This window comes from Dermacentor andersoni, chromosome 9 (genome assembly GCF_023375885.2).
Source record: "Dermacentor andersoni chromosome 9, qqDerAnde1_hic_scaffold, whole genome shotgun sequence".
Taxonomy (NCBI): Eukaryota; Metazoa; Arthropoda; class Arachnida; order Ixodida; family Ixodidae; genus Dermacentor; species Dermacentor andersoni.
Window position 1 is genome coordinate 69,169,409 of NC_092822.1, and position 17,354 is coordinate 69,186,762.

At 44.7% G+C, this 17,354-nt stretch overlaps 1 protein-coding gene across 1 annotated transcript in view; it reads right to left on the reverse strand.

The window, feature by feature from the left end:
* Positions 1–368: 368 nt before the first annotated feature.
* Positions 369–17,354, reverse strand: part of LOC126527807 (calcium-activated chloride channel regulator 1-like) — a 58,631-nt gene continuing 41,645 nt past the window's right edge. The window contains exon 5 of the mRNA XM_050175661.2: positions 369–4,288. Coding sequence (XP_050031618.2) covers positions 3,696–4,288 — 593 coding nt within the window. The 3' untranslated portion in view covers positions 369–3,695. The remainder of the gene's footprint in view (positions 4,289–17,354) is intronic.

The window sequence follows — 17,354 nt, forward strand, 5'->3', positions numbered from 1 at the left end:
CAGGTGCGAGTGAAAGTGTGCGAGGGTGAGAAGAGAAAGATGGTGGCTTCACTAGTGCCGCCTTCCCGCGCGAGCAAGGGGAAAGAGGGGGAGGTGAGCTGGCTGACGGTAACACGATCACTAACAGTGTGATAACTTCGATAACAATGTGACCACTCCTAGCCTATATAAAAAAGCGAACAAACGTTCTTGTTCGTGATCCTAGTAATACTTGAGCTCTTGACACGCATTCTGGTTAGGCAGACGTCAATTTTATGGACAGCAGTAATATGCATTAGCAGTTTGTTCAATGGGGCTGGCTGATTCATTTTTACAATAAAAGCAGAAACAGCGCAACACAGGACGAGCGAGTAAACAGGACAAAGCGCTGACTAGCAACCAAATGCTTTATTTGCAGAAGCAGCATATAAATACATCATGAAGGTGACATAAAGAATAGAAAAAGAAGGATAAGAAGGATAAGTGTCAGGCACGAAGATAATCAATTTCTTTTGTTGAGAGCGAGAGGGACGCAGAGCTGACGCACGCATCGCCACTTCTGAATATACGGTATGCTTCAAAGATTTCCCGCCCACGCTTTTCACTATATCTGCCGATTATTTCGCACTTGTTAAAGATCGGGGTGCAACCCCACGTCTTACAGTGCGCAGCTGGATGAATGTACGGGTTTCCTTTTTGTGAAGCGGCATGCTCGCGCAGGCGATCTTTAATGCACCTCCCCGTTTGCCCGACATAGCAACGTTTACAATTAAGCGGGATTTTATAGGCGGCCTGCGTTGTACAGTTAACAAAGCTCTGAACATGATTCTTACAGCAGCTTTTGCGCGCGACAGTATCCTCCCTATTGACTCTCTTGTAAAACCCGCTCAGTTTATTAGCGGCATTGCACACTACCCTCACTCCGGCCTTGGCCGAAATTTTCATAATGGTATCGGAAACACGGTGCACATAAGGAATGACGGCAAGCCTAGATCCTAGATGACTTTGCAGTCACCGCCTTCCAGATCTAGGCTTGCCGTCCTTCTATCTGCCTCAGCACCGCGATGCATCCACGGTGGTTGGCATATCCAACACTCACATAGCGTAACGGGCGATTACCCTGACCAGACGAAAGGTACTCAAGAACTGTGCTATCGCCAAAGGATGACTCGTCGTGCATCTCGGAGTATGTAGAGGTGACCACCTTTCTTGAAAAGAGGGTGCAAATACGGCGTGTTGTGTGGAGGCCAACAGCCCATTCTATAATCCCTTTCCAAAAGCCATCCTGAATGGGGTTGATGTTCTACGCACAGCTTTGGAACCACATGGTTCTCGTAAGAAGCATAAAGTATACTTGAGTGATATCCTTTGCTTACTTAATATGTAGCCACTAATAGGTTACAAAAAGGAACGCCGCTCTTGGAGAAACTATATGTATCGGTTCGTACACCTCACCGGGATCGTTCGCTTTGTCCATGGCACGCGGCACCCTCTCTATTTATGCATGTGCAAAGATATACCTATCCAGCAGCGCAACTGATAATGATTTTGGCTTTAAGCAAGCCAATGTCTACCGACATCCGGGTTGTACAGTTTCACTATTGATAGCAAAATTCACCAGCCCTTCCACTGTGAAGGAGGAGGAGCAGCGAACCTGTGGTGTGTTTTACCTCAATCAACGCATCTCTGTATGTATACGCATTATCGTTATTTTTTATTAATATTATTACTGAAGGACACAGACAAAGAATACATCTTTTGACTGTGCAGTGATTTATTCTTATTCTTTTATGAAGTAGTGACGTGTGCAAGTACCGCCGCATGGCAGACGGGAATTTCTGGGAACGTAGTTCACAGCTTCACTGTGAACTACGTAATTAAGAAACGTAGATGAAACTCAGCGTGATGCTAGAGTCGACTTAGGAGCTAATTTTCATATAGTTTGCGTCAGGATAGTTTTAATAAAGCAAGAGTTACAGCCGTTTTGTGTAACCATACTCGCTCCGTAGACGGCCAAGTATTGACAGCAGACGGGAATTCTGTAACGTTTTACAACTACATTGTGAACTTAATACGACAAGTGAATGAAACCCGCCGTAATGATAGAGTCGTCTTGGTAGCCAATTTAAGTATGATTGTTTTCCCAAGGTAACCACGTTAGATTGAGAGTCGCAGAGTATTCGCGAGAAACTGGAGATTAAACACTGTTTCGTGTCGACGCGACGCGTAGACGGACGGATCGACCACCGCCGGAAGGTAGCTGTATGAAGCTTCGCTGTAAAAGCTGACGTTAGGCAGAATGAACACTGCACCGAAAAAAAGAAAAAGTGAAAGGCAAGAAAAATTCAAATTGCAATAGTTGCTTTCCTACGTTGAAGTTAGCTGGACTAATACAAAGGTGCATCTTCATCTTTAGTCGTGCTGAATAGACTTCATTGACAGGTTCTCCGATTAGTTTTTCTCTTTCCCTGTTTAGCCTTCAATTAATTGGGGACATGCGTTTTCGTAATTCCAGCGTATTTGAAAACGTCACACAGGCAGAAGGCTTAAGGTACGCATCCTCTCACTCACCACGTCAGAAAGTAGTCTTTAACGTATCATTTTCCCTAAAATCTGCCCTATTTAACGATAAATAAATCATGTATAGACGACGCGATTTTTTTAATGGCTTAGTACAGGATAATAATATCAAAATTCGTGGTGCTTCACCTGTATCAAGCGATTTTCGTATGGAAAACCTCGAATGCTGCTTTCGTCATGTGTGATGAAGTAATCAGAATGACTAATCAGGCCATGTGTTATCACACATGCAAGTTGTCACGTAAGTTTTGGTGCTCGCGACTTGCTCAGGAGGAAGAGTATGTGCTACCACTGTGCGCCAACTGCTGCACTACTGCGTTTGTGTTGATAGTCAGACAGTCACGTCACAAGTGGCAATAAATAACCCCTGGTTGGTGTCGTCCAGTAAAATAATCGGTAGCTTCTCGTATGTGTTGCAAAAGCGCAACAATAGAAATGCCATTACCGTGTGTGAGAAAATTGGTTGAAATGAATAACAAAAATCTAAGGTAACAAAAAGTTGATCGGGAGGTTGTAAAAGAAACTTACACCTCCTAGCCAAATAAAAGTTGACAGTTACTTTAGCCTACCCTAAAGAAGATGAAGGCGAAAGGAGACATTTATTACATTACTTGACATTTTCATTCGAATGCGTTCTTACTTCCTATTGTTTTCTCTCACCAGAGGTCGTGGGTTTGAGTGCCTTAATCAACTGTGCCTCAATTCACTTCGCCTTAATTGGCAGCAAAGGTAGTTGGTGGAACTTTTAATCCTCACGATGTCGATCGTAATCCAATTTAGAAATTTGTCTGGTTCGCCCACATGTCCAAGTGGGTTCGACTCTCTCCAAAGGCTCGAGTGCCTTAATTACCTCTATCTTAATTAGCTTTCCCTTAATTAACACCACAGGTCATGCTGAGGCTTCTTCGCCTCGGCTTCACGCTTTCTTATAAGGAAATTGATGGCATGATTCGCCCTAATTAATACCAAAGGTCGTAGATTCGACGCCCTATGAAGTTGGGTGCCATAACACCACACATCGGATTTTTCGACCTACGAACCATCTAAGGCTTTCGCATTAATAATGTCATAGATAACGTCTCACATGCCCAGGCTTGCCTTATGATTTATTTTGCCCTGAATTGCCACGTGCGGCACTACCTTGGCATGGTTTCTCTTGTCCTCTCCCTTGTGTTGGTGTTAGTTTCATCACTGTAGTCCGATTTGATCTTGAGCAGCAGCGTAATAATGACTGCCATAACGACGACTAAAGCCACTGCCACCAGCAAGATCCAAACGAAGACGGATGTCTGGCCTTCATGATGAACCTCTGCAGTGGGGGTTGTCGCCGGATCGAGAGGAGGATCGGTCCTGGCCTGCCTTGTAGTGGTCGTCGCTGGGCTGGCCTTCGCGGAAGGCTTTGTCGGCGTGAGGGCGTCAGCTACTGCAGAGGGTAATTGGGCGGTAATGTTTTCGATATTGAACGCCATTTCAACGACGCGGGACCTTTCCGACTTCAGCCCATCAGCATTAACAGCGCACGCAGCCAAGTACGCCTTCAGGTAGAAGCTATCGTTGCCACGGTAAGCCGGCCCCCAATGACGCGGCAGGCTGATGGTCACTCTGTGTTTGGTGCCGGCGGGAAGGGGTTCGAGGCTGCCTTTGACGACGCTCGTCAACAGCTCCTGGTTTTCGAAGTCATTAAAGACCCCGTCTGCGTCGGTGCCGCCTCGGATCTCCACTGCAGCAGCTGCAATTGAAGATACAGACCATATAGCAGGCATTCGGCAAGACATTGATATTTACAGAGACGATAACGCTCAGCCGCTCGCAGGCCTCATGGGTAAAGGTTCAAATGCCAGGACTGATGCCACGAGATCGATGCATAGCTCGAACCAATGTGCGCCTACGACTGGGAAAGACCATATATATAAATATAAATACATTTATATGCGTGCGTGCGTGCGTGTGCGCGCGCGTGTGCGTGCGTGCGTGCGCGTGTGTGTGCGTGCGTGCGCTTGCGTGCGCATGTGTGTGTGTGTGTGTGTGCGTGCGTGTGTACGTGTGCGTGTGCGTGTGCGTGTGTGTGTGTGTGTGTGTGCGTGTGTGTGTGTGTGTCAAATCTATCGAATTGGGGCACTATTGCTTGAGGCTTCAGAAGTCTCTTAGAGCTCTCACTGTGGCGACAGAAAAAACTACCCCACGTTTAGTTGGCCTATTCCCCATCTTATCGGTAGAATATCGCCGTGTTTTTTGCGTGCGTGGGTGCAATATTTCCATCATGGGATGGGATGAGCATGGGATGCAATCACAGCCATATTGGCTGCAAGGTTTGTCGCCGATGTGCGCGCACCGCCACGCGCATGTCCGCGTTCTCCCACGTGCCCACTCGTACAGCGCTACTGGCGTGGCGCCTCCTCTCCTTGCTTCTGTTGCCGGTGGTGCCTCCTCTCGTTACTCCCCTCGCCGGTGATCAGCGCTTTCCTGCGTCCACCACGGACTGCGCCCGCACACTCGTGAGCCACCAAAGGTTTACACCTTGAAAGACTCGGATCGACATCAAACTTCTCAGGGAGATTCCTGTAAACAAAGCAAAGGAATAGCTTCGAAAAAAGAATTGGAAAATTTTCAGCTTGGTGTGGATATTGAAACCGTGCCTCCGGGGTGTGCCTCCGAAGCACGCTTCCCCGGCACCACGCCGGCTCCACGGTTTTGGATGATAAAATTTGTGCCTACTGCGTGCGTCATTGGGCACGTGACGGCGCTGCCAATGAGGAGGAAGTGGCGCCGCTGAACGGTCCTTCGAGTCATGAGAACCCACGTGACCACGTGATGACTTCGCGTTCTCAGCGCTGGACCTGCTGCGGCTTTCACTGCGATATCGAGCGGTGAACACCAAGGGCATCGGATGGACGCCATGGACGTGCATGCGTCTATATGTCGTACAAAAATTCCTCACGTGACCTGATCCTAGTTGCCTACAGACAGGATCGTTTAGGGACTTTCGAGAATGCAGACGGGGGCGCCAAGTGACGCCTTGGCGCTTCTGCTCTCTGGCAGATGCCGACCGCTGGTTGTGTGACGTCTCTGCGCTGGGTTCAGTGTTTATTGGCGAAAAGTCATGCAGTGCTAGTGGTGCGGCATGTCGGCTTTTCGTCTTGGTGAGCTCTGGTGGTGCGAGACCCATATTTCTGTAGAATTCGGTGGTGCTGACGATTGAAATACTGGAGTGGAGTAGCGCCTCGTCGACACAGTTTGCGAACCGGCCCTGTACAGCAACGTCGCCTTGTCCGCTCTTTCCGGCAGGGTCATCCCATCGAACATGCACCTTTACTTGACGGGCGTTGAAGGCGGAGGTATCGTACGTGTTCCTGGCCACGAATTCAGTTACATAAGTGATATAGTGCTTAAGGTGGTGTTTGCTCACAGCTGTTGACGCGTCCTTGAAATGAGGCAGCGTACGCTTTCGATCGAGTTCAGCGTTAGTGCACTGTCCGTGAGTTCGTGTGATTTGCCGCGGACTTTACAATTATACCGTAGTACTGTGGACCTTAAAAAGCTCTAGTGACATCTCATGGTCTGCCAGAATATCACGAGCTAAAGCGCAGAGTAGATGTTTTAGGATTTTTAGTACTAAGGGTGCTATAAGGACAGTGAGATGGAGCTTAATACGGTGCCCTGTAATGTTCAGCTGCATCACTGCCCGTTTTTCGCACTTTTAGGTCTACCAATGGGACGTGGGGTTCTGTACAAAGTTGGGATGAAGTAACGTGTGTGTATATGCGCCCACAATAACTTCACCGCAACGTATTGTTGTAATGCGGTGAAGCAAACGGTGTGTTGCGAACGGCCGGGTCGTAAGTGCGCCCAAGTTCCAGCTCCGAGATACTGCACCGCCCGCTTTGCTGTAATACCAGGTGCTCTAGAGCTCTCTACTTGCCGGAATTGTTACTTTCACATGGTAAATGGTCTCATCATAATACATATCTGTAGTGAAGTGAAGCTCACTAATAGTGCCAAATGCTTTGACAGTGTCAGATTTAACAGATTTAGAATGGCATGACCCATATACCAGCCCACACTTTCACCTTAGCAGTTTTATTAGGAATCTCAAACTAATCTTACAGCACAGAAAGACAAAGTAAACGCCTCAAGAGTTGATTAGCAAGAAGTGCTTCAAACACTCAAAACAGACGCACCTTAAGTGCTTAAATATTGCTAGCATATTAATGAAGGTTGATCAGACTTACTGATATTGGTCGCTTTACAGTGAAAATAATAGTACTAGATGAGACGCAAGCGACTCGTGTGCTGCTTGGTTATGGATGCCACATGGGTCCTAGCAATACCTTAACAGGGTTCTTATTCACGCATGCCTGCTTGCGTCCTCTAAAATTTTCTAATGTCAGAGGTATAAAAAGCAGCTGTAGCCATAGGGCTTTAAACTCCACAACTCCAATTTTGTTTCTTTTATGCTCATTACAAGCTATACATAACGCTGCATAACAGCATACGCCTAGGTAATGGCGAGATTTTGTGACGAAAGCAGTGCTCACTCAGTTAGAGTTGCCTGTTCTAATATTACTCCCAGAATTCTTCAAACAGATCATTTTTTAAGCATGGAGCATGTCATGCCTCTCAAATGAGCTGCATTCCACTACACCACATGATGCTCGACTAGAAAATTTGCCAAGCAATAAGTTACTAGATGTAGCTAAAAACAGCAAAATCTTAAGTTTGCATAACTTTCAGCTCCTAAAGTTGGTAATTATTAAATTATGGCAAGGAAAAAACAGCCTGAATAAACTTATCGCTGCACTGTTTGCAAACAAAATTTTATTGTTAAGAAAATGCACAGCCTCACACAAACAAAAAGCAAGGAATTGTGTTAAATATATACGATCAGGTGCTCTTCTTCATACACCCTCTTTTAATGCACTGTAAGGGTTATCACGATCAAAAATGCAGATCCAACACATTGTTGAAATCTAAATACCACGAAGCTTGTCCGAGCTGGTGAGGTTGCAGCTGTAGCAAACCAGATGAGCACAGCACCACTGCCTGTAGCTTTTAACTCTGTGGGTCGTAGATGACGGTGATGTGTGATGCTTCCAGGGAAAAATGTTGAGAGGATGAGAAGAGAGGTTTTGTAGAAGATAGCAGCTTGTTTTGTACAAGATAGCAGCTGCGTGTAGTGATGCTGCGAAGCCTTCAACGTGTGACACTGGCTAGCAGTCGGGGACGGTAACATCAAACATTGGTAGGTCTCATTCAAGTCACCTGGAGTCATCTTGGATACCATGTGCAATGGACTTAATCATGGGCTGGAAAATGGATGCACGATTCCTAGTTCCAGCATGTGCTCAAACACGCGGCAGGCAATCTTGAGCAGGTCTGCAGCTAGGCAATGTGAGTGAGCATGTGTAGAAGGTCCAGTAGGTGAATGCGTAGACAAAATAAATAAATATCAAAATGCAGGTAAGGCTTCATACCCCGTGTGTCTCACTAGCGTACCCATTCTGGGGGATTAGCAAAGAATGAGCACATACCCAGTTGCACATACCCTGTTCCGATGTTGTCTGTTACGCCATACAATAATCAGCAGTAGGTTGTCTTTGTGTACATATCCAGTGACCCAAGCAGTCACAACTATATAGCAAGAAAAAGACGACAAATGACATGCCCTGGGGAAGCGGCAAGGAAAGTGTCGGATTAAGAAAATGGAAATAATGAAAGAGGATGATGTGCAGGGAGCTGATGGTGCATGGAACTTTACAGCCAAAAACACATTCAACCAAATGAGAAACAGCAGAGCTGTGATAAATTTCGCTTACCTTGAGTACCCACATTACTCGTAATTTTTGTAGGAAGAATGGGCCCGGTACAGTTGTACGAAAAGCTTTCTAGGTAACATTGACCTCTATAGCTATTTTGCCTTGTGTAAAGCAACTCCATACTATGCCTGCAGAATTCTTAACAGTACCAGTCTACTATGGCATCTGCTGCCCTTCACCATGTTTCCCTCCCCTTGGCAGAAATTCCTAAATTAAGAGTGCCGATTATCTGCTCTTTCCATTGCATGACCTATCCAGCTCCACTTCAGTAACTCTCAGCCAGTATATTGGCTACACTCATTTGCTGTCCAATAAGTACTGTACAGTTCTTGTCTCATAATGCTAAACCTGTCATAGTCTAATCCACGAAGCATTGCACAGTCCTGTTTGTTTTCAAGATTCTTTGTTATCCACCATGTTTCAGCCCTTGTGCTTAGTGGCGGTAGAATGCACTGACTGTGTAGTTTTCTATGATAACAAGAAACTCAACTAGGCACTCCAATTCATTCTTATTAGGTGTTATACTCATGATCCAGGTCCCCCGTGACTACTTGGCCCAGGCAAGCATACTTCTGTAACAGGTTCGAGAAGCTGTTCACCAACCAAGGTGTCATGCCAAAGAGGAGGCCAGTAAATGTTATGGCACCAAACAGAGACAGATGCCCATTTGAAGAAGCGCTTGGCTGCATGAGAGGTGCAATCAGATGGGATTCCGAGCATAAGAACCTCAGACGTGTCAGCACTGTGTCCAGAAACATGTACAGACACTTTGACGTGCTGGTCTAGGTCCCACCCACCACCACAGTTGGTATCACCTGGACATTGCTTGGCAAGGAGGCGCCACTGTGGACGACCGGGATTAGAACTGGGCTTGCAATCTGGTCTTGTCTCTAGCCGATGGATTTTCAGCAGGAGTTCACGAGAAAAGTGAGGGAGCCTGACATGTTAAACATCGCAGATGCCTCAGGGCGATTATGGTGAATTCATTTTGACTGTACTCACACTACAATCATATTCACTACAGCATGCTCTGTTCCTGCTATTAGTTTTTAAGATTCATATAATAGTGCTGCTGCTGTAAGCATTTATAACATAATGGAAAACTAATTACTCTTGTGTTTCCTCTTTATTCATTGTACTTTTTCCGTCACGGCCGCTCGATGAAGCCTACATGAGAATGCCTCCTGTGTCGCGCAGAGCTTGGGCAAAGGTGTAAAACAGGCGGTGACAGTTGCTGGCACCAGTTTCGTGGGGATGCCACTATTTCGGGATAGGTCTGCGGGAAGCCGCTGACCAGCCTTGAGGAATGGATTGTTTGAATGTGTGCGATTAAGTTTGCGTCATGCTTGCGTTTGGTGCTTATCGTCCTTCCTAATTTGGTACAGTAAAAAAATGTTGAGGCCTCCATAGGAATGCTTTATGTATAGTATAGACAATGAAGCTGATGATAGTGCTTTCAGCTGCTCTTACGTCTTTACTACTTACCACAGTACTAGTGAAAAGAAATTACAAACAAAAGAATGCAACGTAAGAAATCTAGTGTCATCTTTTTATGTGGTAACGAAAAGTAAAGCAGTGAAATGCAGAGGATTAGAGGAACCTCCGAAACTAAGGGCACCACATTTGTGTGATGGCGGTGAGCAGCAGGACATCCTTGTTTGCCCTGAAGGCATTCGAAATACGCTAAACCTAGTAAAAGAGGTGCAATAGGTGCAAAAGGTGCATTAGGCGCAAAGAATAAAGTAAAATAATTTTTTTTTCTCCCACTTGAGCTGTTTCAAGTCCACTAGTTTCCAAGACTGCTCTACGCTTCTGATGGCTTGTTCTATATCCGTTGTGCAGAAAATTCAGACAGTGACAAAATTATCATGCAGTGAGGTGTGCCCATCCGAGCCAAACTTCATTATCCCAAGATTTGGGAGGAACCCCATAAGAAAGTTATCGTTTGAGAATGCCTCTCATGCCTTCGCAGCATGCTCCCACGTCCACCATTGCATGCGTTTCCTCGCACTTTTCCCTGGCTGTTAGCTTAAGCACTACCTTCTCTCAAAGCATATGTTCATAAAACCGCCAAGCGCGGCGGAGATTTTCCGTGCCGCCTGCTATCGCATAGGTGCCTATTATGTTTTGAGTAAAAAGATAGTCGTCATCTGGCAAAGGTCGGTGCACCCATACACATGCCAGCAATCGTCAACGCGTGAAACACGATACTGCGAGTGCTGCTCCTCCGCAGCACACGTTATCGCGCTGCAAAACGTTCTACAGAGAGTAACTGAAAGCACATGAGTTGCTCATGAATCTGGACTCCTCTTACCCTAATGCAACCACCATATTTCAGTGATTTCCGGTACAAGATTTGCGTACAGTCGTCAGCGGATTGAAGACGACATAACGACCGCTGTTAATTCTGACGCGGCGAAACGTACGAGATACGACGGCGAGTAACTGAGAGCACACGAGCTAAACATGAATGTGATCACCTCCTACTTTAATCACGCCGCCATGTATCAGCGATTCTCCGTACACCAAGATTGAGCACAGAATCTACTTAAGGGCTCACGGTCGCGTTGTCGCATATCGTTCGTTGACGACTAGACACAGGGGATAAGTCGCATACGCGAGTTTTCCTGAAATAATTACTTGATGCAACGCTGGCACTGCGATCGTTCTGACACCACGGGGAGGGCCTCTAGTACGCGTATTTGTCTAATCTTCTTGAACATTGCTTCAGATGTTCTTGTCGCTTTGCTTACTACCCCTTGTGTGTCTTTAATTGACCTAAATTCCAAAGCAGTTTGACATTCTCTAAATGCATAAGGCAATAAAGCTCTTGAGCATACATAATCACTACGGCATGCCGCGAATATACCTTTTAAAGTAGGCCAAATTGAAAGGTGCCAAGCTTCTCAACGTCGTGGATTGCGCGCGAGAATTTCTTTAGGGGCTTTCATGCCGGTTTTTGAAAGCATGTGTACGCCTGCAGTAGTGGTTTCAATGTCGCGCTTCTGGGCTAGAGGTCCTCTGTTTGAATCCTGCCATCGGAGAATTTAATTACGTTTCACTTTAGTCATTTTTAACACCGTGGTTTCTTGCAAATTAGAAGTTCTCAAGCTCACGAAAACCGTTTAAAGACAGAAGGTTGAAGCTTAGCCAAATTTATGTGCTAAGTATGATTCCCTTGCTGGCTGGTCCACCCAATTTGCTGTTCCCGTAGACACTAGCGCCATAGTTCTCGACGTTTAGATGTTTCTATGTAAGCAGCGTGGGTGCCGCCCAACATTAAAGAAACGTGACGTTTCAGCCAAAAACGGAAACCACAATGACGCACGACATCATCGAGGCCCACAGAAATGAAGTGCTGAATGAAAACTGTGTGAGTGCGCCATCTGTTTTACTATCTGACAAAGAAATGGCGCCATTTATCGGCTGACGTGTTGTGAGACCCGCTTTCCCCAACCGCGCAGTGCATCATGTAAGGGTGATCATTGCATGTCTTCATATTCTTTTATGTTTTTTTATTATACTGACGATGACCAGGCACGGCCAGGAGCAGTATGCTTCAATTTCCACGCTTCTGCCTTTTACAGGCTTACCTGGCTTCTTTTCTGGTTCTGCAAGCGTCGTCGGTGCAAGCATCGCCATGTTCCACACGTGCAGGCAGTTCCCGTCCCGCAACTGCAGTCACCGACTGCCTGACTTTCAGCCGCAAACGAAATCAAGGCCAGATGCAAGCGCTACCGTCCCATCCTTCTACGCATGGTCTCCTTGCACGATGACGTCACAGCCAGGAGCGGACATCAATGGACGGCGGTGCAGTGGTCTCTTCAGTGGGCACGGAGGCACGGCCAGGAGCAGTATGCTTCAATATCCACGCTTCTGCCTTTTACAGGTCTGTAAGCCATATTCTTTGTAGGCTAAGAAAAATGATAATCGTTGTTTGGTCCTGCTTCCGTGCCTGGAAGTGCTTGCTAACACTGCCTGTGATTGTTGTTCGATGCTTTTTTGTTACTTCGTTCCGGTGATGGGGAAGCAAATGCGGGCCCTGACAGGCGAACTAAAGCCCTGCTCGATATGGATTCATTGCCTGATGACCCTTCCGAAAAGATGACAGTCATATTTACCCTCATTAAAGACGTTCCTACGCGCTCAGCTCATTCCGCTAAAGTCCAGAACGAGTTGGCTACTGATGTTAAAGATATAAGGACGAGCCAAAAGAAAATCGAAGCTCAAGTTAAATCAATCCAGAAGAGGCTTGGTGAGCTTGAAACAAAAACTAAATCAATTGAGCTCCTAGAGCGCGCTGTTGATCACGTAGAGGACACAGTCAAGTCGGTTGAAGCCCATCTTGGCCATTTAGAATGCCGCCTGAACGAGCACGAGGTCCGATCTCGGCGCAACAACATAATTCTTCGAGGCATTCCAGATTCTCAAGAATCGTGGGAACAATCCGAGTCCAAGATAAGGTCCATCTTCGCAGGTGCGCTTGACGTCCTGTCGGACAACGCGATCGAGCGCGCATATCGCTTAGGATCATATTTGCAAAACAAATGCCGCCCTATGATCGTCAAATTTTCTGATTTCAAATTAAAAGAAAGAGTTCTCTCAACAAGAGCAATACTGAAAGAGAAAAACATAAGCGTTAGCGAAAACTTTTGTGCAGCCACACGTGAAGTGAGACGCAAACTATTCCAGTTTGCTAAAGATCAACCTGCGCACCCACCTACCAAGTGCGTTACAAAAAGTTAATAATAAATAAGAAACAATATGTCTACGACCGGATAAGTCAATGTGTCAAAGAAAACGAGTCGTCACGAACACGCAGAGCTGCAGACAATACAGAGCATGCGCCTGGGCAGTCGACGTCCCCTGCTCACTTAGTGAGATAGGAACGCGACAGGGTCAACAAACGCAACCTATCGAATAGTTCATTTCTTTTTACTAACATCCGAGGCAATACCAACAAACGCGTTGCACTGGAATCGGCCATCGACACGTGCGGGCCGGACATTATCGCGTTAACCGAAACATGGCCTCATGCACAAATCGGAGACCATGAATTATTCATGAACTCGTGCGACTTTTTTGTCTACCGCTGTGACCACGACACACGCCAAGAGGCGGTGTACTGCTGGCGATAAATAAAAGGCTGCCTTCAAATTGCATTAAAATTGCATCCAGTTTGGAGATTGTATTGGCAGTCGTTAAACTAGCACATCAAAAAATAATTTTGGGTGTCTTCTATCGCCCCCCGATTTGCACGATGCCATTCATAGTGTTCGCTCTCCTCACACCACAGTGCCAATTTTCTTGCTTGGTGATTTAATATGCCAAATATTATGTGGTACAATGATCCCCTCACAGTGTATCCCAACTCCTCTATGGCGCAAGACTTCTTAGAATTGTGCAATACCTTTTCGCTGACCCAAATGGTTAAGGAACCAACTAGACTAACCACATCTGTTTCCAATACACTTGACCTTGTTTTTGCTACCCGACCCGATCTTATTACCGATCTAACATGCTTGCCAGGTATAAGCGATCATTGCCTACTTTCATTTAAAGTTTGCCTCGAGCGACCTAAACCGATTAAAAAGATCAAGACATTAAGAAATTATAACAAGGCTGATTTTCTTTCAATTAATAATGAACTCGCAGTGTTCCTTGATGAATACTTGCGTGAATTTGAATGCCGTAATCTGCAAACTGGAGTATCTTTGTTCATAAAATGATTGAATTAATAGATAGGGAAATCCCTATTTACACGATCACCTCTAATCTAAAAAATACCATGGTATAATCATCAGCTAAACGCTTGTCTAATAAAAAAAAGCGCCTGTTTAAATCGGCTAAACTAAGCCGTACCAATGTTCGTTGGTCAGCCTACAAATAGAGTGCCGATGAGTACGCGCAGGCCCTAAAAGACGCCAAAGATAACTTCCTAAGCAGCACATTACCTCGTATGCTTAAAACTAACCCTAAACACTTTTGGCGCACTGTTAATTTTGAAGACAATAATATAATAGCACTCAGTGACGTTAATGGTGACGCTATACCGGCCAACCAGTGTCTCGGAGTACTAAATGAAGTTTTCGCAAAACATTTCTCGTTACCTAGCAATTTCACTCCGCCACACCTACGACCATATGGCCTTGATGTAAAGCTCCCTCTCATTATCAGCTACGATGGTGTCGCAAGCATCATTTGGTCACTAAGACCATCCTCTGCACCGGGTAGTGATCACATTATTGTGAAATTCCTTCAAAGCACAGTTTGTTACACATCAATCACCTTAACTAATATTTTGCAGCAATCATTGCACGATGGTTTCCTTCCAACCGAGTGGAAAGACGGGAAGGTAATTCCAATTCATAAATCAGGCAATAAGCATTCCCCTCTAAACTACAGACCGATTTCACTCACAAGTATTCCTTGTAAGACACTAGAGGATATCTAGTCTTCTCATCTTGCTACTTTCTTGGAGTCGAATTCATTTTTCGCACCATCACAGCATGGATTTCGCAAATCATACTCGTGTGAAACCCGACTAACACTTTTTGTACGCAAACTGAACACCGTTCTTGACAATAGGTCCTTGGCTGACTGCATCTTCCTTGACTTTGCTAAAGCCTGTGACAAAGTGTCACAAACTGCTCATCTATAAATTACGACTACTTAAGCTCGATCGCTGTATGTTAATCTGGATGGAAAGTTTTCTTGCTAACCGTTCTCAGTTTGTTTCAGCTAACGACGCAAATTTGGAAGAATGCACAGTCCATTCTGGTGTACCGCAGGGCTCAGTCCTCGGTCCTCTTCTTTTCCTCATCTATATTAACGATTTACCATCCTGCGTTTCCTCGTACGTTCATTTGTTTTGCCGATGATTGCGTAATTTTCCGAGAAATAACAAGTTCGAATGACGCCGCTCTTCTTCAAGCTGACGTTAACGCAGTCTTTGAGTGGTGTAATACATGGCTTATGGAACTAAACATTAAACAATGCAAATTCATGCGAGTGTCTGAAACATTACTAGTTTACCAACTTATCACTTAAACAATTCACTACTCGAAAGCGTATTTTCATATAAGTACCTCGGAGTTGACATCAGTAGCAATTTAACATGGGATACTCACACTTCTCATGTCTGCAAAGCTAATCGCATGCTCGGATATCTTCGTCATAACCTTGCAAAATCACCTTCGTATCTCAAACTAATGCTATATAAAACACCCATTCGCCCTAAGTTAGAATATGCCGCTTCAGTTTGGAATCCGTATTAATGTACTTTGGTACATACGCTTGAAATGGTGCAAAAGAATTCGGTCCGTTTTATACTCTCTGATTACAATCGAATCGCGAGCATCACAGTAATGAAAGCTAACCCTAATCTACCTACGCTTGCTTCTCGACGTGCGATGCTTCGCTTAAGCCTTTTTCACTAACTGTATCATTATCCCTACCTGCGTGATTTACTAATACTTCCTCCCCATTACGTTTCGCACCGTTTGGATCATGCTCATTAAGTAGGCTTTCCGTTGTGTAAAACAGAAACATTCCTACATACCACGCACATCAAATGATTGGAATTGCCTTCCCAAATTGGTAGTACCAATTCCAGATCATGAAAAATTTCTTACCTCATTAACCAATGCTCTGTAACATCTTATTTTTGTCTTCCTCTTTATAGATATTACAGTATAATTAGATAAACTGGACTGCTTCTTTGTATATACATAGTATGTTTTGCAACATGTATTTTGCCTATTCATAACTACTATGGCATAATTAGAAACATTGTGCTGATTCTTGTAGTTAGAATATTGTTGTTGTTGTTCTTGTTTTGTACCACTCCCCTCTGTAATGTCTGCTGACCTTGAGGGTATCATAAATAAACAAATAAATAAATAAATAAATAAATAAATAAATAAATAAATAAATAAATAAATAAATAAATAAATAAATAGCGTATTTACATGTACGTCCTTCATCTCAGTAAATTCAGTTGTTAGCGCTACGTGCGGCTCTCGCGTGCATCTTCTGTGTCCTCGCCTTTCGCGCTGTTCCCTAGATCAAGACGTTGAATCAACTAGCCGACACATTCACTTTATTAGATCCCTCTAGGGATGACTCTGTGACCGGCGCTAGCCGGATTCAACCCGCGACTCCGAGATAAGCAGCGCGACGCTATCCCCACCCGGATACAGTTGCGTGTGATAACGGGCGCTTTATCTTGACTCGAACATAGGTTTTCGAGAATCGCTTGTGGCCTGCAGAAAAAATCGACTTATCCAGCTGGATTACTCACATAGGGCATTACTTACATTGAAGAAAATAGTGCTGTAGACAAATTAACACGTTTTCACTAATCTACCAGTCGACTAATTACATTAACGCACATATAGCCATAGAACAATTGAAGCTAGGGATTTCACTAGGCACATACGCTTATAACAAATTTTTAATCTAGCACTATTTTTCAGATGATTCCAGTCAATCTGGCGGTAAGAAATATACTGTTATTCCACTCACCTTTATCACAAAACGTTTTTTAATGTTATGAAACAGAAAAGTTACTGGAACACTAGTGCATTGTTGCATATTATCATCTTGTAATATTTCTAATCATCCCAATAAAACTAATTATGATTCTGCTTTCGCTTCAAATTTTCGGAACTCTCATCTCAAAAGTGCTGTAATCAACAGAATTCATTCTAAGCGAATATGACTGTCCAGATGGCCAGCTACAATTCGCAAATTGTAGTATGTGCCCTAACGTAATTAGTTTGAGTTAATTAGCCAAAGTTAGTTAACTGTTTAAATATCCTCCTGAGTTCCGAGGTGTATTAAAGTTTACAGATTTTTGTGAGCTTTTCAGAAATTTATGTTTACGTTACAGAGTCGAAAAGTGAACTTTAGTATTTCACAATTATTGGCTGTTTTCGCACAGCATAATGTCCAATATATTGGACACTGGAACTCTACCCA